Source organism: Netta rufina (genome assembly GCF_964035555.1).
Source record: "Netta rufina genome assembly, chromosome: 2".
NCBI lineage: Eukaryota > Metazoa > Chordata > Aves > Anseriformes > Anatidae > Netta > Netta rufina.
In genome coordinates this window covers 150,956,482-150,983,273 of record NC_140124.1, presented here as the reverse complement: position 1 = coordinate 150,983,273, position 26,792 = coordinate 150,956,482, and the positions used below count along the sequence as shown (strand labels likewise).

The 26,792-nt window shown below is 41.8% G+C and overlaps 1 protein-coding gene across 1 annotated transcript in view; it reads right to left on the bottom strand.

Annotated features, from left to right (window-relative positions):
• TG (thyroglobulin) overlaps positions 1 to 20,168 on the bottom strand; it is a gene marked incomplete at both ends in the record, with an annotated part of 152,758 nt that extends 132,590 nt beyond the window's left edge. Inside the window, 12 exons of the mRNA XM_084283094.1 lie at positions 31 to 168; positions 498 to 740; positions 2,293 to 2,880; positions 4,389 to 5,453; positions 8,060 to 8,245; positions 9,933 to 10,076; positions 11,392 to 11,498; positions 15,971 to 16,130; positions 16,415 to 16,618; positions 17,083 to 17,180; positions 18,257 to 18,365; positions 20,105 to 20,168. Coding sequence (XP_084139220.1) covers positions 31 to 168; positions 498 to 740; positions 2,293 to 2,880; positions 4,389 to 5,453; positions 8,060 to 8,245; positions 9,933 to 10,076; positions 11,392 to 11,498; positions 15,971 to 16,130; positions 16,415 to 16,618; positions 17,083 to 17,180; positions 18,257 to 18,365; positions 20,105 to 20,168 — 3,106 coding nt within the window. The remainder of the gene's footprint in view (positions 1 to 30; positions 169 to 497; positions 741 to 2,292; positions 2,881 to 4,388; positions 5,454 to 8,059; positions 8,246 to 9,932; positions 10,077 to 11,391; positions 11,499 to 15,970; positions 16,131 to 16,414; positions 16,619 to 17,082; positions 17,181 to 18,256; positions 18,366 to 20,104) is intronic.
• Positions 20,169 to 26,792: the final 6,624 nt, after the last annotated feature.

Here is a 26,792-nt window from a genome sequence, read left to right as displayed (position 1 = left end):
ACATGGAGTATTTTTCTGGTGACTGCTCACCTGTGCTCTCATAGCACTGAGTTGGCTCCCAGTTTCCCAGGCCATCACACTGTGGGATGTAGGGATGAAATCCCAGCTGTGTTGCTTCTCCAGCAGAACCCTTCACAGCAAAGTGACTCCGCCAGTAGAAATGCAAGACTGTAAAAAAAAAAAGTAAGAGAAGATATTGGTGGCCAATACCAGAAGAGATATTTTAAAAGTACATGTTTACAAACATCTGATTTTTCCTTGTACCTTAGAAAGGAAAATAAACACTGCAGATGTATATCTGACCTATGCAGGGATTCATACAGATAAGAAAATCTGAAATGAACTGAAATCAGATCTTGGCTTAGGTTAATTACACTAATAAGTAACACGTGCTGAGTTGCACCTATCTTTCAGGAAAGCTGAGTTCCTTGTAAAGTACCCTTGCACAAATCCTGTGCATTAATCTCTTTAATTAAAATCATCTCCCCTTCACTTACCTGATCGTGCAGCCAGTTGGAGGGAATAGTCACTGCTTGATAACAACTTTTCGGAGACCATCACCTCTGGCTCATAAATCTGAGCAGAACGTAGGAGGTCGCTGTCTGTGAGCTGTATTCCCTTTGCCATCAAGAAGCTCTCTCCAAAAGGGAAATGGGAAGTGTTTGATGCTCGGATGAGTTGCTCTGCTTCCTCCATAAATTTCATGGCTTCTTGCTTAACACCTTCACATACACCAGGACCTAGAAAAGGCGGAGGAAAGCTGACACTTGGCCAGTCCTTACATACATCTGCAGGATTGGACATGGAAGTTCAACACACAGAACCAACCCAGCTAAAACTTTTCTGCTAGAATAACTGTTAATCTGCTTTATCCTCTCTATTTCCCATTTGCTCACAGAACAGGCTTCTCCAGTTCTCCTTACCCATTTGGGAGTTTGCAATTAATTGTTCTGCCTTTTCCTTCCAGCTAGAAAATTATGATGTGACAAGAATGGTTTTAGAGACTACATTTATAATATTTAATCTGCTGAAATAACCCAAAGAAGACCCAATAGCTTTAGTGGAGATGCTCTAGACAGAGGGCTTACCACCAAACTCCTGTGCTGGCCTCACTCTTGTCCTAGTGACCTGTTGGGGATATTTGTTACTCTTGACTGAATAATAAGAAACAGTAAAGCAAATTCCTCCTGCATCATTTTAAGGTGTTCTTGAAAGTCATTTACATCAGTTACTGTAACTGAATTTTCCACAAAAATCTTTACAAGACTGCTTCTAGCTTTAAAGTGTCCTTTGGTGTCTGGCTAAATACCTTCTGAAAAAACATTATATGCCCATGGTCCAAATCATAAAGTCTACACAACCTTGTCATAGAACTTTATTCTTCCATACTTCCAAAGCTGAAACACTACTTGTTTTCCAAAAATGAGTTTCCCTGCCTGTGGTGGCTGGTGACAATGGCAGTATGGAATAATTGGTGGAGGTGACATGTTGAGATGAAAGGTATGCCCAAATCTTAAGAGAAGGAAAACTGAGGAAAATTCCAGGGTGAAATGCAGTAGATGTGCAAGGAATCTGTTCCATGATAGTCCCCTTGGTAACATAACCTACAGCCTTAGATATTGGCAATACCAGGGGAGCTTGGTGTGCTGACTCCAAGCGAAATAGCACAGAGGGTGGAGCAGGGTGGAAACACCACGGCCAGGCTCTGTGGGATGGGAACTTGATGGTACTATGGAACTGATAGACTGCATCGCCATTACCCTAAGCAAGCCCTGAGCTGAACTGATAAACTGCATAGCCAGCCCTGAGCTGGCAGTTTTCCATTGTCTGCTGAAATCATGTCCTCTGGGTGAACTTTGCCCATTATAACCTCATAATATTGCCAAAATACTCCTCCATCCCGAAGGCTGTCTGTCTTCAAGGTATGATCATTCCTCACTGAGTACACGCTCTGAATTTCTCTCAGCCTATAAAGCCTCTCACACCAGTCTTTAATCTACTAGACTGAAGGTGTATCATGCTATTTGTGCATCCATGATTGTAGTAGTTCAATGTATTGAATGTGGTTGGACTTGTAGTACAAATTAGGCATCACTCTGAATCTAAGACCAGATGCTCCAGCCCCTCTGCTATCTGAGGACAAGCTGAAACATGATGGGGTTTACTTCCTGCCAAACTTCTTTACCCTTTAACACAACAGGCATTATCAATGATCTTTCCCCAAGCCATTATCTGCTATCTCATTGCACTTAAAAGTACTTTTTTTCCTGTGCCAGCAATTCTGCTACTTACATTTTGGAACCTGGTTCACTTCTGCCCTTGTTCCCTGCAGCTCTTCTCCTTTGCTATCAACACACCAACAATCACGAAGTTCAAAGTTGCTTAATGGAGTGCTGAAATCAGTGTAGGGTCCTGGGTAATAGGTCAGCTGCTCATTCAGAAGCTGCCAGAATGTATACGGATCCAATAAAATGTTCCCAGATGCATAGGTCACATTTCCTTCCAGCACCTCAGGTGGAAGATCAGCGAAGGAGGAATAGGTGGTGAAAGCTGGGAACACATTCTGGTGCCCAGCCTCATACAAAGCTTTAATAAAACCTGAAAAGCCTTTGGAAGAGGCATTTTTATAAACAGTTATGATGTTCAATAGATCAGAAACAGGCAGAGGTTTGCCTTCATTGTTCTCTGTCAGCCACCTTTCATACCACTCAAAGGCTTGCTCAGGAGGACCACTGCACTGCACCTGCCTCCAGGCACCGTCATCATTGCACTGGGGCACGTAAATGCTGGAGGGCTGAGACAGGACACTTGGATCTGACAACAGGACTTTCACACTCTTTAGAAATTCCTGACCGGCTGTTGCTTGGCAAGCACTGGGGCCTGGGGAAAAGAAAAACATGCATAGCACATCTTATGAAGGCACTGAAGACATACAACACCCCTAACCTAAACATTCTTGCTATTATACTATCAACACCGTTTTTATTTCCCATTGGACTTCACCAGAATTTTCAGTTTATGTTGTCCTCTCTTCCTACCCTGTAATGAATATTGCAGCTGGATATAAAAATACCATCCTACAAGATGTAGGAGTGAGTTTTCTTTTGGAAGTTTTTTCTGACACCTTCAGAGCCAAATCTCATTTTGCCACCAAGCAGTTCTACAAACATAGCAAAACATAGGAGCTCACCTCCTTCTGCACACCACAGCATTATGAACATGTTTGTTTTTGACTGCACTCCTTATGGGTTGGTAGGAATAAATCCCTTAAGTATCCCCAGCCTGCGTGGTAGGAATAAATCCCCAAAGTATCCCCAGCCTGCGTGCTTCCTTCTTCATTTGTATAACATTAATAGAAGAGCAGAAGAGGCATTCCATAGAACCATTGAATTACTTAGGTTGGAAAAGACCTCTAAGGTCATCAAGTCCAACCTATAACCTAGAGCTACCAAGTCTACCACTGCACCATGTCTCTAAGTACCACATCCACAAGTCTTTTGAACACCTCTGGGGATGGTGACTCAACTAATTCCACTGGGCAGCCTGTCCCAATACTCCATAACCCTTTCAGTGAATAAATTTTTCTCTAATATCCAACCTAAACCTCCCCTGGTGCAACTTGAGGCCATTTGCTCTTGCCCTATCACTTGTTGCTTGGGAGAAGAGACCGACCCCCTACCCTGCTACAACCTCCTTTGAGGTGGTTGTAGAGAGTGATAAGGCCCCCCTGAGCCTCCTTTTCTCTAGGCTAAATAATCCCAGTTCCTGCAAAATGCAATGCCAAATTGCATCTGACAAGTCATTTGTGACTCACAAGACCTTTATGAGAAACCCATCAGTCTTTGAATCCATCTTCTATGTTCAGTCTCCTGTGATGGCCTACCAAGTTGAGGATATATTCTTGAGCTAAAAGACTAAAAGTCCATGGTGTAAGACACTGAAGCTCTTCAGTTCTCAGAACAAGAATGACCCAGGGACTGCCCTGGTTACTTGGTTCTGGAAGCAAAAGAGCTTTTTCAATTGGCAAGGGCACACAGATGCTCCAGGCCTCATGGGCACCAGGGATGTTATATATCCTTTACTACACATTTAAGTAAGACAGTTGTCAATGACGTAGTCATTAACAAGGCAGGACCTCAGGGTCCTCTGTTGTGAGTGTACCTACCCCACATACTGAAAGAAAAGACTTAGGATACCAAGGTTTATGTACACTGTATTTCCCACTATTCCCCTGCACCTGTAGGGCTGACATTCTTATCTGTTAGGGGATAATATTGTTTGTATACATCATCCACACATTTCCCGAAATAACCAGATATGAAGAATTAAATCATGAAATTCCAACAAAATAAGGAAGCATCTCTATATTCCCAGTTTCTGGAACTTACATTGCATGGGTTTTCCAGTATTTCCTCTTATTCCTGGAATAGTCTTGCCATTCAAGTCAACACAGAAGCAATTTGTCCCATAACACTGGAGTGGCAGGAAGTCTCCATCCTTGGTACAAGAGGGAATAAAAAGATCTGATCCTGCAGGCAGGCTTTGTTTCAAGTTCTGCAGGTTTCTCCTTTGCTTCTCACACTCAGTGGGACACCTTGGACGTTCACCTCGAACTCTTGAGCCTGGAACTTCCTTACCTGAAGTGTCCAAACACCAGCACTCTCCTGCATAGCACTGAACTTCCTCATACCTCCCCTCCGTGGTGCATGTTGGAACAAACAGGTCCTTTGCCTCCTCACCACAGACTTTGGATCCCAATGCTATTTTCACCACTTCACCTAAATCTTCAGCAATGCTTCTGGGGACAGAAATCACTTGTTGAAGAAAGGTAAAGAATGCTGGTAGTTCCAGGACAGAGGAAAGGAATTTCATCATATTCTGATTGTCCTGAAGAGTTACTGTGCGGCCAAAGCTGCCTACAAGAGGTTGGATTAAAATGGAGCTCCCCCTTGATACTTCCAATGCAAATGCTTCAGCTGATTCCAGAAGGCCTTGGCCATTATCCCTCCCTGTCACATCTTCCTCTTGGAAAAACTGACCAATGCTGTATTTGCCACTAGTGCCAAGTGCCCCTGTGAAGTTGAACTGGATCATATTCTTCAAGAACTTTCCTCCAAAGAGATTTTCTTGGAAGCGCTTTGGATTGGCAGTAAATTGCAATGCCACTTGAGCCAGTTCCCTTGATGGGAATATTCCTCTGATGGCTTCACTAAGGATGGATTCTAGCCCGGGAATCTGGCTGGCGTATGGGCTTTGCATGACTGGAGATGACAGTCCAGAGACCTGAAACAGCTCCTTGATGAAGGGAGGGCAGGGTCTTGAGTAGCCAGCTATTTTCTCTGACTGCACATCTGGTGTGGAAAATAAATCAGGCTGACTGAAGTACCCGGCAGGGCCATAAAAGATCCTTGACAATGCCTGTTGTCTCTCAGAGATGCATATTTGTTCTTCACCTAAACAAAAAGTAAAAAGTACAAACTTCAGAACCTCCAAAACCTGCTATTTTAAGGATACCTTTCAATCAGTCTCAGCAGAAACCACTGAGTGTATTTTAATTTGCCTCTAGTTCCCTAACTAAGCATCAGGCACACTGATAAGGAAACTTAAACCGTTGCTGAGTGTAACCTATAAACTTCTTGTTGCTGAGTGTAAGAGTAAACTTCTCTATTCAAGACACAAACTGAATGGATACTTCCTCCAGTATGTCTGAATTTACTGCTCTGTGACCTTTTTCTAAATCTATTGTTTTCTAGTGCAAATCCCCATTCCTCTTCCTATGGTTGAAAGTATGAACAAAGTCTTTTTCAAACACATTCTCTGGTACGATGCCTGCTTCTAATAAAAAGCCCAGATGATCCAGGCGCAATATGTGAACACAAGAAAGGGAAACAGATTACAGAAAAAAAGAAATAGTCATTTTCACCAGTGCTCTCTAATGGAAAATTTATGGAGGCGTCCTACGCAGGCCACCCACATCCTGGGGCAAGCTATGCCATAGGTGTGCCTGTTTCCAGTCCAGTCTCTGTACATTCATACAAAGACATCAGAAAATGAAAGACTTCATAGATATAAAGATTTAGATATAAAGACATAGATATAAATGACTTCCTTAAGAAATGTTGAACACAATGACCTGGTTTCAACCTCCAGTTTGGGGATTGCATAGCCCGCAGGCAACAGGAGGACATATGAAAGAATCACTCTGCATTTCCCATGTTTTTCACACTTTCTCCTCAAGCACCACTGTCATCCCTCATGGGGACAGGATGGTGGATGATTAGCTTTGATCTGTTTCATCATAGCATCCAGTGGTCTGACCCCCATCTCCATCCATTCTACTTCCAGGCAATATAATAAAATAGTCCTGAACCCTGCTAACAGTGAGGATAAAAGCTGGAAATCCTAAAAGCTTCTCAAATAGGGTAACAAGTAATCTGAGGCTCTGTGCTCAGCATCTTGCTCACTCCTCCTTTAGAACCCTTTCCCACTCCACATTTCCTGGCATGCACTCAGGTCCCTCACAGTGGTTCCTTCGTGAAGGCATTTTCTGTAGGATGGGCCCCTTCTGTGTTTAGTGTTGGCTCTTGGTAACAGAGATGAAGAACATCGGTTTACACTAACTTATTGGTCCCTAGAGCACAATCCACAAGTATACAAATCCAAAACAAATGTAGGATCACAGACGTTGAATGCTCTCCCCTCCTACTCATTGTTGAATCAAATCAAAGTAGAGTGAGAAGGAAAAAAAAAATAATCAAAAACCAGAAAAGCACTGCTGGGGTGAATTTACTCTAGTATTTGTAAAGGAGCACATCCCCATCTGAACTGCCTGGTGCTCCAAGTCACATGAAAACCCAAGATACCCCTCACACCTACACCTCTGCCTCCTCCAGCATGAACATTGGTGGGGGTAAGAGCTAAAGAAATCAAACAGAATTAAAACAGAGCAGCAGAGCAGGAGACGCACATGGCACGTATCTGGCTGGCCACAGGCTCCAGCTATATCCTCATGGAATACCTTTTTGGGAGTTAGTCTGCAAAACCCCCACAGAAATTTTCCCTGCTTAAATTTCCTGAGTCTGCCAATAAAAGCTGCAAGCAGCCTCATGTCACACCTCCCAAAAAATTATCAGGAAGGCTCCGAAAAGCACACGCAAGAAAACAATCAGTCCCAACACAGGGTGATCAGCCTTGGACTCATGCAAACTTTTTCATTCAGTAAGCTTGTCTGTGCCTGGGGCACACTGAGTGACTTGGGACCATGACACCTGGGGTAGATTCCTCCCTTCTTTATCTGCATGGTACAACTGTGTCTTGTAGACAGAAAAATGAACTCCCCTGAAGGCATCTTTCCTTAAGACCTCATTCCCCAGCCCTCCAGCACAATCCTGAATATTTAGGTAGTGCATTTTGGAGTCAAAGTTTTTAAACTTTCCTCCTCCCCTCTGGCCCTTTGACATTTCTGCTGTCATTTCCATTTGGGGCACAGATCTGATGGTGTATACTTAATGAAATCTCTCTCAAAGTGCAAACCCAGACACCTTCTCTGAATTGTTTTCTACCAAGTATGCACTGAAAGAAATGCAGGGGAAAAAAACATTCAGGATGAGAGAGAGGACATCTTTGAAGCTTGGCTTCTTCTGCATTTCAGCAGAAGAAGGTGGTAAAAACCCCAAAACTCCATCACCAGCTTTCTTACATTATCCCAGGTATTGTGAATTGATGCCCAGCTCCTGGAATCAAGACATAAATATCATAGCTGCAAAGGAAAGCCTCACCACATGAAAAACTGAAAGGCTAAAAGCAGATTATAAAGGAAATTAATATAATTTATTTTTTTTTTAATATTTAATATTTTATTCAAATGTGGTTTTTAACGCCACAGAGGCTTTTGGATCCTGGTCTTTTAGGATTTGTTTGTTTACTAAAGACAAAATTCCCACAGCAGATGAAGGGTTTGGAGAGGGAAGGTGAAAGGACCTGGCTTGAACTGGAAGTGTACATGAATGTACAAGGCAGTGGTATTTGCTAGCATTTTTCCCTTTTACTTAACACATACCACAGGCTGGAGGCTGTCCTCGTCTCTTGGTGCCCTGGACCTCTCTCCCTTTGGTGTCCACACACCAGCACTGCCCTCCCTGCTGACACTGCACCGGTGTGTAGCCCCCATCAGGGTCACAAGATGGCACGTAGGCGTGCTGGTAGCGCACGGCTGCATATCGCTCAACCTCACATTTTGAAGGGCCTGGAAAAAAAAACAGGAGGGAAAACAAAGTTTCAGAGCCATCTCCACTTGATCCCATCATTTGCCTATTTTTGAGAAGTCTGGAAGAAAAAAAAAAAAAAAAAAAAAAAAAGAAAAAGAAAGGTTTAATTTCCTGAAACTTCAAGCACCAGCCCAAGGTTAAAATTGTCCATCCTCTTTCATCTAAGGGAAGTGGTCCCATGGTTTTCTTCTGTAGGTACTTGATTCTGAAAACTGAAGAGAAAAAAAAAAATAAACTCATTTTTCAGCTGTAGCCATGGGTAGCAATACACAGAGTTTCTGACTCAGTGAGCTGTTCCAGCGGCTAGGTGAGCTCTGGTCCTTAATGGAAATGCAAAAGTGACCAACAGAGAAATGTGATACAGTGTTTCTGGTGAGAAGAGGTGTTGCTCCTGCAAAAGGCTCCACATCTGGCTGCAGAGATTTGGTCTGGGACCACAAATTTCTTTGGCATCCTTCAACGAGGAACATAAGACCCCATTCCTGTCAAACTGACCAGAACTGATGAAGAATCTAAAACTCCACAATGCAAATTTTCTGAGCTATGACTTCTCCCATATTAGACTCAACCCTTGTGACAGAAGCTTTCCCTGTTTATATAACCTACAGTCCCACAGCCTAAATTTTTCTCACCTTCCACAGCATTCCAGCTTCGTTCAGCCAAGAGACGGGGGCAGCAAGAGCATTGCATCAGAAACCCTTCATCCAGCACCTAGCATGCATGGCTTCAGGTGATGGGTAACTCACCCAAGTCACTGCCAGTGGCTAAGGAGCGTGATCGTGTCTCCATCTTGTGGCTGTTACAGCTTCATCCCTGCTGACAGCCACCGCCTCTATCTGCAGTCAGAGCCTGTTTCACAGCACTGTGCAGTGGGAGGAGAAAGATGCTTTCCAGACCCCCCAAAACGATCAGCTCTTCCCAGAAACAGAGAAACTGTGTGACCTGTGTGACTGGAAGACTTGCATTGGTATCTGCTTAATATCTCTGGTGACGTAGCTCCTCAGCAAGGGTCAGATACCAACGTCAGAGTTTGGATAGGAGAATGAAGTATCACAGCAAGGGATACAAACTTCCCTAGGCAATTCTCCTAGGCTCTGGTGTAGGAGAAGGAAACACCTTACCTACTGTCCTGCAGAGTTCATTGCCCATAGGCTGAGAAACACATCCTATTTTCCTGCCCTCATAAGGGAGGGAACAGACCCAAGGGCAGATCCAGAAGTTCAGCCTTGCTGGCTCAGGCACTACAACCTCTTGTATAGTCTCCTGGGGATGGAATGGGCTGTGGCCAATGTAAGATCCTTCTTATTTCTGACTACTGTCGGAAATTAGGGAGCATTTTCTCAGGCTTTTAATACAATAAATCATCAGATCCATCTCCAGAATCTCAAAGCAAAAGATAGGGAGAATTCACAGGCTTTCAACTAACACAAACCTCAAGTGCATGGGAAGTTTTCATAAGAGGATAGGTACACTCTGCTGCTAAGAGTCTACAGCCCAAAGACTAAAAGTCAGCTGCAATGGAGGGACCTTGATTCTTGCACCAAAACTGTGATATTATAAGCTTTTAGTACAGGAGACTATTAAAACAACTCTCCACAATAGCAGCTGTCATAAAGATCTGAAATTATCATTCCATTTGCAGGGAATCACCTGGGTGCTACTTACATCTGAACCGGCCGGAGGTAGCCAGCTGCACACCCAGAAACCTCCTCTGCAGGATCCGATAAATGCTGGTCTCTGTGAACGTGCGGGCAGGCTCCAGTGCTGAGAAAATTGTGTCATAAACTTCATCAAGCAGCAGCTCCAGGCCTGAGAAAGAGGGACTTTTAGCACAGAGTCTGATTTTAAGACAGAAGTCATCTTCTTTGCACCAGAGGAGTAGAATTGGAAACCTACCTTGAAAAAGAAAACCCAGTCCTCTAAAGTGGCCCAAGTGTGAACTTATACCACATAACCCAAATGCCCTGTACCATAAACCCTGCTGCTGAGTGCCCCCTGTCATTGGCTTTGCACTTTGACATGCACCAAAATGAGAAGAAGGAGCATCCAGTAACCCAGCACTGGGCTGTGGTTGCGTTAGGTTCAGTTTGCAGTAGTGCCATTGATACTGTGTAATTATATCACTGCCTAGTGTTTCCAAAAACCAATTCCTAACCATTTTGTTTGTACAACAAGTAAATGAAAAGAAGTGCAGTTTTTCCTCTGAGCACACAGATTTTTGGAGAATTTCTCTTAGGAACTAAATACGAAAGTTCTCATCTACCATGTAAATTTTAAGCCATCATGCTCTGCATTTTTCCCACGCTTTTTGTTTGTTTGTTTGTTTGTTTTGTTTTGTTTATTTTTGGCTTTATTTTTTAAGCAGCAATATCTAAGAAAGAGGATCTGGAAGTGTTCTACCTCCTCTTTTTTTGGGAGCAACAACAAAAAAGAACCAAAAAACAGTCCTTTCCTTTCCTTTCCTTTCCTTTCCTTTCCTTTCCTTTCCTTTCCTTTCCTTTCCTTTCCTTTCCTTTCCTTTCCTTTCCTTTCCTTTCCCTTTCCCTTTCCCTTTCCCTTTCCCTTTCCCTTTCCCTTTCCCTTTCCCTTTCCCTTTCCCTTTCCCTTTCCCTTTCCCTTTCCCTTTCCTTTCTTTTCCCCCAAAAATGTCCCATCAACCATTAACATGCTTGAAAGGTAACCTTAGGCTACGACAGAATAGGATGACCACCAGAATAGGATGACCACCTAAGCAAGAAGAAACTAGCTCAGCCTCCAGGTCCTTTATATTCCCCTGCATTTGCTGACTGGACATTGAATAGGATTCAGCTTTCAAAGGTGGACAGAAGGTGGACATTCCAAAATCTTATTGACCATTCCAAAAAGGACAGGGTTAGTTCCTAGGCAGCGGCTCCTGTTGGAGCACTGCTCCCAAGGGTGGGGTTCACATTGTGTGAGCAAGTGTCATGAGAGCTCACCAGCCTTTCCCATACACTGGTCACATCAGCTGCTCTGTGCCCTTACATCTTGCAGAAATAAACCTGGAGTCCCAAAGGAAGCTTAACACTGACACTTTTTACCTGTCCTTCTCCTTGGGAGTTCAAAGCTGCTGAAGTTGACATGTGAGGTGCAGACAGGTACTCACCAGTGTCTGCTAGCTCTCTCCCCAGGCTGTCCGAGCAGTAGCAGTACCCAGAGACCTCCGGGAACATCTCCCGCAAGGAGCTGAAGGTTTGGAAAGCTGCCGGGAGCCTGGAAGAAAAACAACCTCCTGTGAAAGGCTCTGGGAGGCCTATTGACAACAACAACAAAGCATTTGAGCTTCTCTCCCAGATTTGTATGGCAAGGATGTCTGTCCAGCACAAAGCCATTGTGCAATCCTTCGGTCTGCTAGAGTCAGCCAGACTCTGACATGACCCAAATCAGCTATTCCATAGCATAACAGGTCTCATGAGTTCCTTTTAACTATACAGGGCAATATCTCCCTTCAGACAGATTTTGGATCCTTCCTATGCACATACCCCGTCTCTAACATTCATTTTCAGTTCTGTTCCTACCCTTGAAAGCCAGCCAAAGAGTGTAAAATAGAGGCACGTTGGCCTAATGTTATTACAATAGCAGTTCATTAACTCCTGCCACAAGTCTGCACAGGATGGCAGAGTGCCTAAACAAACAGGTTGCTTCCTCTCCCTGCCATGCTATGTATACTTTTTGCACTGAATTAAGCACAAAAGCTGATAGAAACCTCACTAATCTTTTTCGTTCAGAGAGCACGGCTCAACGGATTAAAGAGAAAAGGTTTTTAAACACATTACAACCAAGACTAACTTCCTACTTCTGGAGATCAAAGAGTTGCTAGTTCCCAGTGTAATGTTTTAGGGAGCAACAACAGCCAGATTCTAGCAAAGCTATCATTTAGGAAGGAAATTTATTAATGTCAGAGTTGAAAAGAAAAAATAAAAATCGTAATAAATGTGATCTTAACTGACAGACATTCCAGGGCTTCTGCAAACAAATACATTTTGTTTTCTGGATTGAGGCAATATGGCCAGTGGGACACACTCATTCACCATGTTGCAAAATCATGTACTATTTTACAAATACATACCCTTAACCCTGAATTACGATAAAGGCCTGATGTCCCAGCTGCATGCGGCTTATTTGGAAATATCTAGTAAAAGGGAAGTGCCATCCCCTGCCAGGAGAGCTGGAGTGGTTGCTGCTACCTCAGTACTTGGAAGTACACCCTAAGGTAGCTCAGGGACACGCAGCAAGCCCTGGCAAAGGAAAGGACTGGCAACCTCTGGGGTCTCAGCAGCACTCCTGTCCCACAGCCTGCACATCACTGCATACTGCTGCTCCTCTCTGGTACTTTCCCACATCAGCAAACTAAACACCTACTGACTCCCTCCACTTTGGATGGTCAAATCCAAATCCTGCTCCGCTGTTTTCATTGGTGTGCTAAAAGCAATCAAAAGGTCATACTTCAGAACACAAAGAGACTCATGTCAGCATTAAAACAATGCAATTTTAGCTATAAACAACTAAATAACATCTTCCTATGGTCCTCTGTGGATATAAATGGCTTAGTGGATTTCAAGAGCTTTCTGATACCCCTGAATTATGCACTGGTCATTGCTCAATCAGGGATACGATCTTGTCTCTTAGCAGAGCAGTGCCCCTACAGACTCAAAGGTAGCATCTTACACCACCCATGTCCTTGAAGCTCATCCCCTCAGCATCTTGACATCCAGCTTAGTGACACAGGCTGCTATGCAAAATAAATAAATAAACAACATAAAATGACAAAATAAAATAAAAATCTGCATACTTCCTTCTTTTACCCTTAATGTTAAGATGCCATATGCATAATTATACCACTTTTGTATGAGACAGATGTGCAGTCATACCCTGCCGTCCTGGTTACTTTTGTTCTAAGTAGGGAGTATAGCTAAATAAAGTGCAAAAGGATATAAATTAGGCCCACACAAACAAGAGGATAGAACTTCATCCATCATGCTTGGAAAACTCACACCCCACTTCTCCTTTTCTTTTTCTCAGACTCCTTATAATCACAGCCCTAGAGGTGAGAAGTCATAACTCAGAAGTCCTCGTCTATCAGGCCCCGTCCAAAAAGAAGTGGCTGAAGCAGGGATGACTGTTTAAGTTGTGGATAAATTTATTGTGGATCCAGGTGTTTCAAGAAGAGTGCTTGCACTTAAAAAAAGAAGTAGATACATGCATGGTTGCTGACCTTTTCCTCCAGCTGTGTCCCTGCTCTTGGCATCCAGCAAAGGTAACTCATTACCGATCTTCAACAGCAGGTTTGCAAATAACCCTTCTGTGCTCTGTTTGTGCAGCTGAACTCACAGCTGCCTTTCTCACTGACTACTCAGAAGTGGAGGGAGAATATCAAAACATGTTTTTTACACTACCAAAAAAAACAACACATGGGACATAAAACTGTTAGAGAGCGTCCAAAGGAGGGCTACAAAGATGGTGAAGGGTTTGGAAGGGAAGACATACAAGAAGCATCTGAGGTCCTTTGGTTTGTTCAGCCCAGAGCAGAGCAGGCTCATGGTGGCCTGCAGCTCCCTCACGAGGGGAGCGGAGGGGCAGGCGCTGAGCTCTGCTCTCTGGGGACAGCGACAGGACCCGAGGGAACAGCATGGAGCTGGGACAGGGGAGGGTCAGGCTGGGGGTTAGGGAAAGGGTCTGCACCCAGAGGCGGTCCGGCACTGGGACAGGCTCCCCAGGGAAGTGGTCATGGCACTGAGCCTGCAGAAGTTAAGAAGCGTTTGGACAATGCTCCCAGACACGTGGTCTGGTTTTTGGGTGGTCCTGTGTGGAGCCAGGGGTTGGACTGGATGATCCTTATGGGTCCCTTCCAACTCAGGATATATTTTGGTTCTAATCTAACACTTAATAGGGCAAAACCTCCAGTGAGCTGACCAAGGTCTTTAGTCTGATGAATATTATAGCAAGAGAGTTAAAAAATCTCCTTGATTTTTGAGTTCTAGATCTCTCCTCCACCATCTGATACAGGGCTTTCTATATGGCTGCCTATCCAAGCAGGACCTGGGCACAGTCTATATAAAAGAACAAACAGTAGTCCAGTCAAGTATTAGGGTAAGGCAGGAAATTTGGGCTTGCTTTCTTTCCAAAAGTCTTCCCCTTGGTAAAGTCTTAGGCTTTATTAATTTTTAATAAATAAATAAATAAGTAAATAAATTTTATTTATTATTATTATTTTCTCCATTATTTTTTAACATATTTATTTTGGAATCATTGTAAAGGTGTGGGGAAATGATATGGGAAGGGAGTTAAGTGACACATTTAGATTTCAAAAAACAGTCCACAGAGCCAAGAAATGTTTTCCCAATGGTAAGAACATGGACCCAAACCTTTAAAAAAGGGGGTTTAATCCCTATTTTGCCACAGTTCTTCACTGTGGAACTCATCACTTCGACTCTGCATTCTGGCCTCATGTTTATAGGAAAGGATAATGATAAACCAGGCAGTAATACTGTAAAAAACAAATACATTAATGATCTAAGATACTCAAATCATATGGATATGGATTAAGTCTATGCCATAATTAGAAAGGTAGACAGCTGGGAGTGAAATGGTCCTGCTGTGATTAATTACATGACATAGACACAAGAAAAGGCCAATCTTGCAGACCTTTTCCAGACAAACCTCTCAGTGGGAGGGGAAAAATGGTAATTTAAAGCATTGCTTTCTTCTCTGTAATTTTTCTTTTAGAATTTCCACACTCCACAGGCAAACAAACAAAATAGCCAGACTATTTTGCTCTTGCCAAAATAACCTCTCCCAAAGCTCTGACAAATCTGTACTGAGCATCTGGGCCTGCCTTTCAGTTTTGCTTAAATTAAAGAAGAAAACCCTCAAAATAGCAAAATTGACACTTACAATAAAATGCCTTTGCTGCTATAGAGCCAAGTCAGAACAAGACATTACATTTACTCCACTGCCCTCCTCTGGAGAAATGTGCTGATTGAGATGCCAAAACAAATGCACTTCTCAAGACACGAACCCTTTCTTCTGCAGTTCTCCTTTTCCAGCCCTTATTTCTCCATGTGAGCATTAATTCCTGATTCCTCCAAAGGACAATGGCTTTCTGATCCCACTGACAAGCATTTGATCCAGCATTTTGAAATCTTCCCCAGCCTACTCCAACCCATCAGAAGCTGGCCTGTACACCACATCCCACATCACTTGCTGGCTCCCCTGTGTGAGCAACTCTGACACTGTGTAGATGAAAAAAAGTTTTCCTACTGTCACACAGAACTTGCTCTTCCTGTTGCCACTTGTCTCTCTGTCCTTCTGTTCTCATATTCCAAATGGAATCATCTTTCCTACTGTATATATACATCTGTATTTCTCTTCCTTTTACACTGATCTGCTGTTTGGTGTCCGAAAGGTTTCCCTTGCTACTTTTCCAAATACAGATTCCAATTTGGTAACCACTACTGAGCAAAGGCACACTGATTAGAGTGCAGGGATTTTCTAGAAGAGTAAATTTAATTTAGGAAAAAAAAAGTTTTTGGGGGGGGGTTATTTGTTTGTTTGGTTTTTACTTGGTCCATAGCAAGAAATAATATCAGACAGGGTCACAGAAAATGTGGAAAAAAATGCATTAAGATCCTGACTTGAAGCAGTGTCCAGCACTATCTCCCAGTTTCAGAAGCCTACACTCTTACCTGTTGTAATTATGAACGAGATCAAAAAACATCATGTCTGTAGTGTTGACAAACTTGCACTGGACAGGCAGAAACTCTCCATCTGCTGAGCACTGAGGTGGGCTCTTCTCCCCAACCCCATGCAGAATGCGACGGTCTCGGATCTCACAGGTCCCCGGACCTGACAAAAAAATAAGTAGTATTTATTAGTGCTTAACTTCCCACAAACCAGGGCATGGCTATGAAGAGGCTTAGACTCATTATGTTGAACGTGCAAATCTAGGTGCCTCATATTGTCTTTATAACCAAATGAAATAGCCACTTAATTTAAATTTCTCAGTTAAGCACTTATACTTCCATAGCATAAGTGTAGGCTGCAGTGTCCAAGCTCCTGATCTACCACCTTTCATTCATACCAAACCTTCTGTCCCCACAAAACTTACCATTTTCTTGAATCTTACTTACACTGTGTTGGCTTTCCTCTCTGCCTGGTGCCATAAATCTCCATTCCTTCTGAATCTACACACCAGCACTGACCCAGCTCCATGTCGCACTGCACCACATCAAATGCCCCTGAATCTGTGCACTGAGGGATGTAGGAGATGCTACTGCTGTTGATGTAGCGACTCACCAAGATCCTCTGCTTTTGCAGCTGGCAGAAGGATAAGCCTGTAGTACCAGAGCAGGCAGTGTTAGAGGAAAGTACTTTTTGGACACTAAATCGTTTATTTTTTTAAGACATCAGCTGAGTTTTCTCAGATGGGGGAGTTCTGATTCTGCCACCCAGGTGGCATCATAACATTGATCGTTTTGAGGTCAGTAAAACTGGTATATAGAAACCCTCCAGAGCTGGGGTTGAGGATCTCCAACTTAAAGGTGAATACAATCAGTTTAGTTTACATTCATGATTTACATTATTGTGACCTTCATGAATACAGAGCATTCAAGTGTATCATGTTTCCATGATCAGCTTCAAAGAAACTCCAGAAATTCAGCTAGAAAGACACAGTAAATTACAACAAAATAGAGTACACCTAATCCTGGGATAAACACATTCATGATTTCAACAGTTCAACTGAAGATTTAAATGGCTTTTTGTCCACTCTGAACAACAGTGGAAACATTTAACTTACAAGATATGGGATATCCATCCTGTTTGCTGTCAGGTACCTCGATGCCATTCTCATCCACACACCAACATGAGAGACCATTTCTACTGCACTGAACTGTCCTGAAGCAGAACACGAGTAAGACATTTTATTGTTAGCTCCAGAATCCTCAGTCAGCATGGGACATAAACTATAGCAAGCAGGTTCAAGTATTTTATTACTGCAAATAATGGAACCATAGAGGGCTTTGTTTTGGGTGGCTCTAAATCATTTGGGTCTACCCAATGAGAAATCTAAATTCTAGTAATTCTCTGGAGTCTTCAGAAGTTGCCAATAACTGACTTGAAATCATTCAAGAGGCAAGTAATTTGCACAGAATACTGATACTTGGTATCTGAGATTTACCTTACGTTTTGAGATCTTTTCTAACTCAAATCTAGCATGATCTAGGTCCCCCATCCAAGGCAACAACAGCAAGATATTAGTGAACATTACAATTTGTGCTTCCTCTCAGCTTTAACTTATTATCTTCTTGCCTCTTCAAGCAATGTGCTGTTTTCTAAACCACTGTTGTCCATGTGTTTTTTATTTCCTTTACTGCATTTAGGAGAAAACTCAACTGTGCTACTTAAAGCAGTGTGAATAACTCCTCCAAGTCAGCTTGGATGAACTATGTCAGCTGGCGTGCTGATCAAAGGTCTCATGCCTATGGATGTGCATAGGAAGACAGCATTTGCATTATACAACATTACACAACCTCTATCAAGTATTCAATATGCAAATGATGCCACCACAATTATCCTATTAGTCTTAGATTAAATTGTAAACACAGAAATTAATTCCAGTAACAGGGAAGTAACCCAGAGAAGCTGTGGATGCCCCATCCCTGGAGGTGTTCAAGGCCAGACTGGATGGGGTTTTCAGCAGCCCGGTCTGGTGAGAGGTATCCTGCCCATGGCAGGGGGTTGGAGTTAGGTGGTCTTTAAGGTCCCTTCCAACTCAAAAGGAAATTCTATGAATTCACTCAGGAGAGGCTGAATCTGAAACATAGCTCAATGAAGTCCATTCAGTCCAGTCCCCTGTGCCACTCATCCTCCAGTCTACTGATAGGAAGGCTCTTCAAAGCTGAAGCTAAACATTTAAATAGTAGGGAAAAGTCACGGAGTAAACCAGCAGAATCAGAGCAGGGATGATTTACCTGAACTGGCCGTCTTCTGAGCACTGAGGAACATAGATGTCTCCTCCTGCAAAAGCCTTTTCCCTCTGAAGCTCACATGGACGCAGTGGCTGGGAATCTGTCTGGTATTCTGAAAGCATCAAGAAGGTAAATGCTAAATGCAGTTTCACTGTGAGCCTGTTTGTATCAAAACCCTGTTAAATGCCAGTGCTGTACAGTGAAAGTCCCAGATTCATGAGCCCTCCATGCATTTCTACACAGGACAGTGCTGAACAGACAAGCTGGGCTGCCAGATGTGGGATAAGCATGTGACGGAGGTCTTTCCCAGGCCTGTATTTAATTAATATCAGCTCTGTTCTGTACTAATACAGCATAATTTTCTGGTATCTGAGTAGTTTTCTTAGAGTTAGCTGTGTTTACCTCCACAAAACAGTGTTTTACCATAACCACAACTATTTCTCACAGGGAGGGACATCACTGATATTGTTTCTGTGAAAAAATAAAGCTAAATAATTACTATTCTATAAAAAGGAAAGGTATTTCCTCTTAATCTCATGAAAGAATTCTTCTTAAAATACCTTCTTAATCTCATGAATTCTTTAAAGGAATCAATGCCTAGCAGGTAGTGTCAGACTTGGAGTCTTAATTTACTACTTCTTAATTTTTTTACCAGTACAAGTAGTTAGGTATCGAAGCCACCAAACAAGAGAACAGTTTGCTCTTCAGTTCTTAATGCATTCAAAACCAAATTTTTAAGGAGTTTTAGAAGAACAATGAAATTCAGTAGTGACTTTTTAAAATTAATTTATTATTATTATTATTATTATTATTATTATTATTATTTTACAGAACAGATTAGTTGATCTGACAGTTTCCCTGTCCTCAAAATCTGAGGAGTATCATACTTTTAATTCTGTTGAACAGTTCTAAAATAAATAAATGAATAAATAAGTAAATGCAGTAAACAAAGCCATAAATGCAGATTTAGACCATGGATTCACTAAGTGCAATATTTGATTTAAGTGCAACCATATGTATAGCAGTGTAAATACTTCATAAGTTTTCTGAATACTTTCAGCCTCTGATTTGCAGCTCAGGGACTTGAGCCAGAGGTGTTTTCTGTGCACTTCAGAACTCTCAATCACTTTTATCTGTGATTTTTTTTTCTGTGTCCCCTTAAGCCCATGTAAAAATTGCCATGAGACTCTAAAGGTTTTTTAGGTTAGATCACCTATAGATATCTGTATGCCAACAAACCTCACACCATTCTCAAACGCGACTCACGCAGTTTCCGTAGGGTGTGTGGAGATCCCTTTGTACAGTGCCAGAGGCAGCTGACTGAGGCACCTGAGTTAAAACGTTAATGGGTGGCTCAAACTGCTTATCATGCAGGACTAGCAAACTTGTTTTTTTTTTTTAAGCAGAACGAAGAGAGTTGGTGACAGCATTCAGACTATTCAATATCTTAAATTGGTGATACAGCCTAAATTAGATGATGGGACACATGAGCAGAAGATATAACCTGATGAACCTTAGCTTTGCTGCAGCAGCACCCTTTCCTGTCCAAGCTTCTCTACTCCAGCCTGTTCTTCCAGAAAACTTTGTTTTTCCACCCAAAGTCCAGGTGGACTTGAACTCTGACTACTCTAATCACAGTTAAATCCTCACAGCTCAGGATTTAACCTGGAGCTCAAACTCAGTCTGCACAGCACACAATAATCACATGCCAACAACTCAAGATTATTATCTACATCTACCAATGATTCAAGATCATTACCTACTTAGTTGGATTAACACAAAGAGCATCACAAAGATCACAGGGGCTGTCACTACTGGACATGAGCAAAGGAAAAGGACAAGCATACTTACCAAATATATTGGCTGCTGCTATGTTAATAAAGCAAAGAAGGGCGCAAACTGGGATGGAGCCCATCTTGCGATGGGAGGGCTCCATTCCCTGGTGTCACTGTGACAGCCCTGCATACCACACGTAGCCCTTGCCTGCCTTTTTATAGCAACCACTGTTCCAATAAGTTCACTTATGTGCTGGTAGACTGGCCATGGAGTTGAGCGAGTGACGCATGTGATACTTCTGAGAAAACCACAAGGGGCCCCTTCACCTGGAGCTGCCCTCGTGGTTTCCATCAGCAAGCCCTCACCCCTCTGTAGGGAGCACTCCTGAGCCCAGTCACTGGAAAGGAGAACGAGCAGCAGCAGGCAAAGGGGGTGCCTGGGGGGACTTCGTTAAACTGCCACGCACATTGAGCAGATTGACATTGCCCTGGCCAAAGATCTTCTTGTCACCCGTGCAACCATTTGCACTGAGTTAGAGATCCAGCCACTTGCCCAAGAACCTAATGTCCCACTGAAGTCAATGGCAAGTTAGAGACCTGAAATATATTAGGCAGCCTTAGCATGGGGCAGGTTTGTGAAGAATGCTGCCAACACTGAAGAAACATCACATATCATAAGGTGTGTTTAAATATAAGCTTTAAGTACGATATTTTGACTTTGTTAAGACTTTGTGCCCCTTATTAGAAGCACATTTTTGGGGGGATTTCTAGAAAGCCTAGCCCAGTATGGGGACAGGCAAGATGGAGGCTTCCAAACAGGGCAACGCTATGAGCAAATACACCTTGTGGTTCAATTGTTAAGTGAGAAACGGGATAGATGAAGCTCCACTGACTATGAAGGGAATTGAGGGTCAGAGTCAAATGCATTCAACCTTCAGCTTCCACTTGCACCAAGTGCTTTATGCTGCCAAATACTTGGCTGGAAGTAGCTTAGCTTCTGAGGCTTCATCTTCTAGGTGTTATACGTGTATGACAATTAAGCATGTTAACACAAATCAGTTCTTCTGGGAACTTATTACATGCAAGATCCTCAACCTAAAACAATTCAGAACTATTATTTCCTTGGTTCCAGAGTATCATTTCTTACTTGTCCACCTGTTATGACTCTTAGTAGCATCTACCTGCAAGAGAAATTATAAGAACTCACATTCACCTAAAGCTAGCTGGGCAACCAGGCCCAGAAGAATTAGCTAAATAATAACAGAAGCATACGTTTGAGGTTGGAATTAGGGTGATTTCATGAAAAAAAAGTGACAGCAGCACTCTTATTAGTGACCCATGGGTACTGGAGAGTGTAGAAAGAATTCCATCGATACCCTCTTACAGACCATGACTGTGCCTGCGCTAACAGTTATTCAAGCATCTTTCTGTCTGGGCTGTAGACCTCTTAAGTGCTACAGCATTTAATATATATGGCAAATGTGACCTCAAACAGCTGTACAAGCTTGCTTTACCAGGATTAGTCTTTTTAAAATGAGTGGGGCTATATTTGGACTTCATTTTCAAGCAGTCTATTCTGGTTTTAAGTCAGTAGTCAGCGGACAGATCAAGCTGGGAAACAACGAAGAACATGACCAGTGTAGAGGGCAGGCTGAAAAAGGCACCTTCAAAGGCATAAAGAAAATTTCTGTAACAGCCTGGATTAAGCAGACACAAAAAGAAAATGAATTTCTGTATTAGTGCAGCGTATGTAGGGAAATACACATGCAGATCAAAGTCCCCAGACCAAACAAAGAACAGAATTAGTACTAGGGTGGTTGAATTGTAAAAGATTTTAAGTCTGACCATGAAATATATTCTACACTTTTCTGGATATTTGCTTCAAGAGTCTCAGGTTTGTGTTTGACCCCCATTCCAGTGGGGCAGTTACAGAGGAGCAACAAGAGCCAGCACAGCCCCATGCCATGGGCTCTCCAGGGGCAGCAGGTTCTGTGCTTACATGTAAAACAATGGGGCAAAGGGGGAGCAATACATTTATTTAATCCATTTTCTAAAGTTAGTCCGAAACTGTTATTCAGGCAATTGCTTTCAGGCAATCCTTGCACAGCAAATGGGGAGAGAGAGGCTTTTTATGGTAAACGTTCACTTTCCTCCTCCTCCTTTGCTGACTACCAAAGGTCATTAGTAGTTATAATGGAATAATGCAGACAGGAAACCAAGGCGGTCTAAAAGGGCTGTTATTAAGAGAAAGGAGCACAAATCTACAGTATCTGCATACTGTTGATTCCCAAGACTGCTTTTTATTTCCTTCAAAAACACTCAAAAATCAACCTCTGAACTATGCAAGTGGAAAGAGCAGCCAAGTCTTAAAAGTCTCTTCAAAAGCCAAGTGTGAGAGAGTGCTGGCAATCCGTATCACTTAAACCACTTCTAGATGTGCATCACACCGCGATGGGCATTTTGGTACATGCAAGTTCAGTGGGATGCAATAGCCCATGGATCCAAAAAAAGGTAAAAAAAAAAAAAAAAAAAAAAAAAAAAGTAGTTCACAGAGCAATATATGCAATCCACATTCTTTAGAGGAAAAAGAAAAAAAAAGACACATGATCTGTGGCTGGTGAGACAAATTAAGAACAAGCTCAGTGCATAACATTCCCTTCAGTCCTTCAGTAAAGGGACAACGGCATTGAGCTCTATTTTTAGCACTTGGGAAAAGATGGAAAAATATCTCAAATTAGCTCATCACTGATGGTAAGCAAAGAAGCAAGTGGAAAAGGTCCCTGCAGCTAATATGGCCTTAAAAGTAGTTTGTCTTCAAAATCATTGCTTTAGTGCTGTAAATGAAGGTTTTATTTGTTGTATGCAGTATCAAAAATCAACTCAATCTAGATTATAGTTGATTGGGAAAAAGAAAAAATGTCAGCGTGATGATACCTGCTGTTGAAATCCCAGACCTTAAGGGAGAAGCAGTGATTTATCCAGTGTTCCAGTTTTGCATTTACTTTTTTTAGCAGAAAAATTGCACAGATTTGTGTAAGTGTCATGATTACATAGCAGAAAGGCTAAGTGCGACCTGTATAGGTATACATAAACATCTATATCCACAGAAAAGTTGCTTTCACACAAATAAAGCTTGAGCCTGAGAAACCTCATATTAATGAAAGATCTTAAAGAAATCTCCTGAACATGGCAGCAAATTAGAAGTAAAAATTTTAAGAATGGCAATCTTTGTCACCCTATGCCCATACCATGTATTTAATTTACTTTTTAAATTACTGTTTTTCTGTTTTAAATAGGAAACAAATACCGGCCCATCCTCTCCCACATTTTAAGAAAACCATGCAGAATCATAGACTCATGCTATTTCTTAGTGGCTTAGCTTTCCTTTGTGAGCACAAAATATTTCATGTTTGGGACATTTCTTCTCAAGCATGAGACTCTTTCCCAGCTTCTTCACATGATCTTGGTGTAGACAACAATGACTGGATCTTGTGAAGCACTTGTTAGCTATAATTTAATCCTCAGAAAAGGACAAAAATGTCAAAGTGTGACAAAATTAAAAGATGAAAAGCATAGCCCCACCAGATAATACAAGTTTCAGTCACTTCACACTTTGTGTTCTTCAGATTGAAAGAATGATGGGGAAGTAGCAGAACACTAAAGTTAGCTGAGTCAGAAAAGTAGGCAGAGGACTTCTCAAATTATTATTATTATTATTTTTTGTATTATCATTCACCAGTTGGCAAAGTGCCTTTGGTGACAGAAGAACCTAAAGAAGTCCACTTAACAAAACTTGAATTTATTTTTACCTCTCCAGAAACAAACCATTCCTAGGATAGATGAAATGGCTTTTTTTTTTTTTTTTCTTTCATATTCTTATGTAAGAAACAAATCTTACATATTTTCTTACATAGCTAACAGGAGAGAGAGCACAATTTTCCTCTAAGGATGTCTAACCTTGTCAATAGAAGGTACAAAAACATTTATTTTAATATTATAGCATCCAGAACACAAACAGTTTTGAACCCCCAAGCAGAATTCTGCTCTGCAGTCAGCAGTGGAGTGATGGATGGATCTGCGTGCTTCGTAGATTCAGTATCTGGCAACTGCAAACTAATGCACGTGAGAAGAGACATCCCTAGTCACACAAGGACATCAAAAAAGTGCTGAATGTCTGGTGTTTGTAGGACAAAATTATCTGTGGTCTTTTTGACAATGCAATACGTAGCCTTCTTGGAAATGAATGCAACAGTGTATATATAGTTCATGAAGTCAGATTTCTCCTTGAACTTGCTTTTTAAGTCCTGCTGCCACACAAGAAAGCTGTGGAATTCATTATGCCACCTGAGGGTGGTGGAGGTATAAAAGACAGAAATTAATGAAAAATGATGGATTAAACAAATTCATGGAGAAGAAATCTATCAGCAACCGATAAAGCTGATAAATCTTCATAAAGATTTTGTTTGAAGTAACATTTGTTTTCCAGAACTGAAAGCTACATTAAAGGAAAGACCAACTTGCACAGAGCCTTTATAGTCAATAGATTTCTGTGGATGCTCAACATTATGCTTCTGCCTAACATAAGGTACTGGATGGCTAGATCTTTGGTCTGATTCAGGGCTAGAAAAAAAGTGTTTTAGATATTGTTCCAAGATCTGAATTTGGTCCTCTCTCTTCAATTTCAGAGAGCATTTTGAGATGGTGTCTTCAATAACGAAGAAAAGATCTATATCAGAGTAACGCTTTTTTTTTTTTTTTTTTTTTTTTTTTTTTTTTATGTTCAAGATCATAGCAATTTTTGCTATGTGAACAACTAAACTATTTCTGTGTATTAGTGACTTGTTTAAACACTGCCTGATTTCATTTTTGCCCCAGTCCACAAGAGGGCTAGGACAGGAATATTCTCAGCATTGTTTGCTCATTTCCTACTACAGCACAATCCTGAACAGCCATGTATAGGCAATATTAAAATACAAGAAATCATTAAAATAACCTTAAGTTGTTTTGTAATGACATCACACACAGACACAAAACTAGATAAATGCTCTTAGAAGGCAGACATCAGCCCACAAAGAGATACCACTGCAACTAAGTTGTCAAAACACCCTTTCAAGAACCAAGTGCATTGCAAAACTCAACACTTGAAACTGTTAAAACACCAAAGCAGCTCAGGAACAGAAAGTCTTCTGATTACTTCATTGCGCAGTAAGAGAGCATTTGTTACTGCAAATAATTTATTGATTATATAATTCAGCTACAGGGTAAAATACAACTGAAGATCCCCTAAGGTTTTGAGATGTACACAGATAAAGATTATCCATCACTGTATGTAGTTTATTGACCACAGGCTAAACACGAGTGAAGATTCCCTACTGCTTTAAAACGAAATAAAAAATATAGAAGCAAATGCTCACCAACTCACTAAAACTAAAGTCCACTGAATGGAAGCCCAGGCACATCATCTCAACAGACCTTTATTGTATTAGAATGCAGTCAACATTATTGCTATTATAAAAAAAAAAAAAAAAAAAAAAAAAATCACAAAGAAAGTACTTTGCGTCTCTCGTAGATGTCATCCTAGTGCACTGCTGCCTCTCTCGGCGTGGTTAGTGACAATACACTGACGCACAGGGCTACAGCTGAACACGGTGGCTCTCACCAGTCTTACAGAAGAGGAAGCTGCTGTTTGAGCAATCAGCAATTGAACTGGCTTCAGGTATTTACGGCTGGCTTGTCTACAGCTTACACAGCCCAGTGTGCGCATAAAGGGAAATCCACTCCCAAATAATTTTTCATGCTCGTTCGTTTTCTCCACACGCTCTCCAATTTTTCATTTGGGTTGTTCAGGCTGGTGCAGAGTGGCCGTCGAGCGCTCACTCTGCTCTTTGCGCAGTGTATTTTCACAGTCGTTGCATGCTCCGTATTTATTTTCCATATATAAACAGACATACACACAGTGTATAATAGTTATTGCTAAAGACAGATCCCTATAACTGACGCCCAGGATGTAACAGTATAATAAAAATCATTACTGAAGTATTTCAAAAACTTTGTAAAGTGATCACCTATAGCCACATAGTCTCAGTATAATGGAAAATTAGTAGCAGCTAATCAAATGCAAAGAGAGCAATGGATTAGAGCCTCTGGTTTTAATAAGCACTGTGAAATTAAGGCTGACAGACTGCAACATTTGTAAGCAGTAGAGAGAACACACAAGGTTCCAGTCTTTTAAGCTGACATGGCAAAGGTGATTCCCATTCACAATGAGTGGCATAATTGCAAGACCCCCTTCACACATCAGCACCTCCAGAGAGCCGGTAATAAGGCGAGGATCTCAAGATGGATGAGCTGCCCACTTCTTGTTACAAAGCTCCTGCTTGCAGTGCTTCTTGCCTCTGATTTTGTGGCTGATTTTAACATCACACTCTGGTTATCTCAGCGCAGGATCTGTTTTCTGTCTTTTAAAGTCTCAGTGAAAAATATTTGCAGTTTTCCTTCAAATACAGAGGAAAAACATTCTGTTTTGCAAGCATTAAAATACCTCTATAAATTCACAGCAAAGCCTAAGTGACTCCTGTACATGAAAACCTCCTTCTTGGTAAGTAGCTGGAGCCCAACAGAGCTAATGTGTAGGTTTTTTGTTTGGCTGTTTTGTTTTTGCAGAATTATTTCAAGCTAAGCTAGAAGCCAGATGGGAGCAGGACGAGATCAACATTTGCACATGATATCAGAAGATGCGTACTAGAGGCAGGCAGCAAAACCAT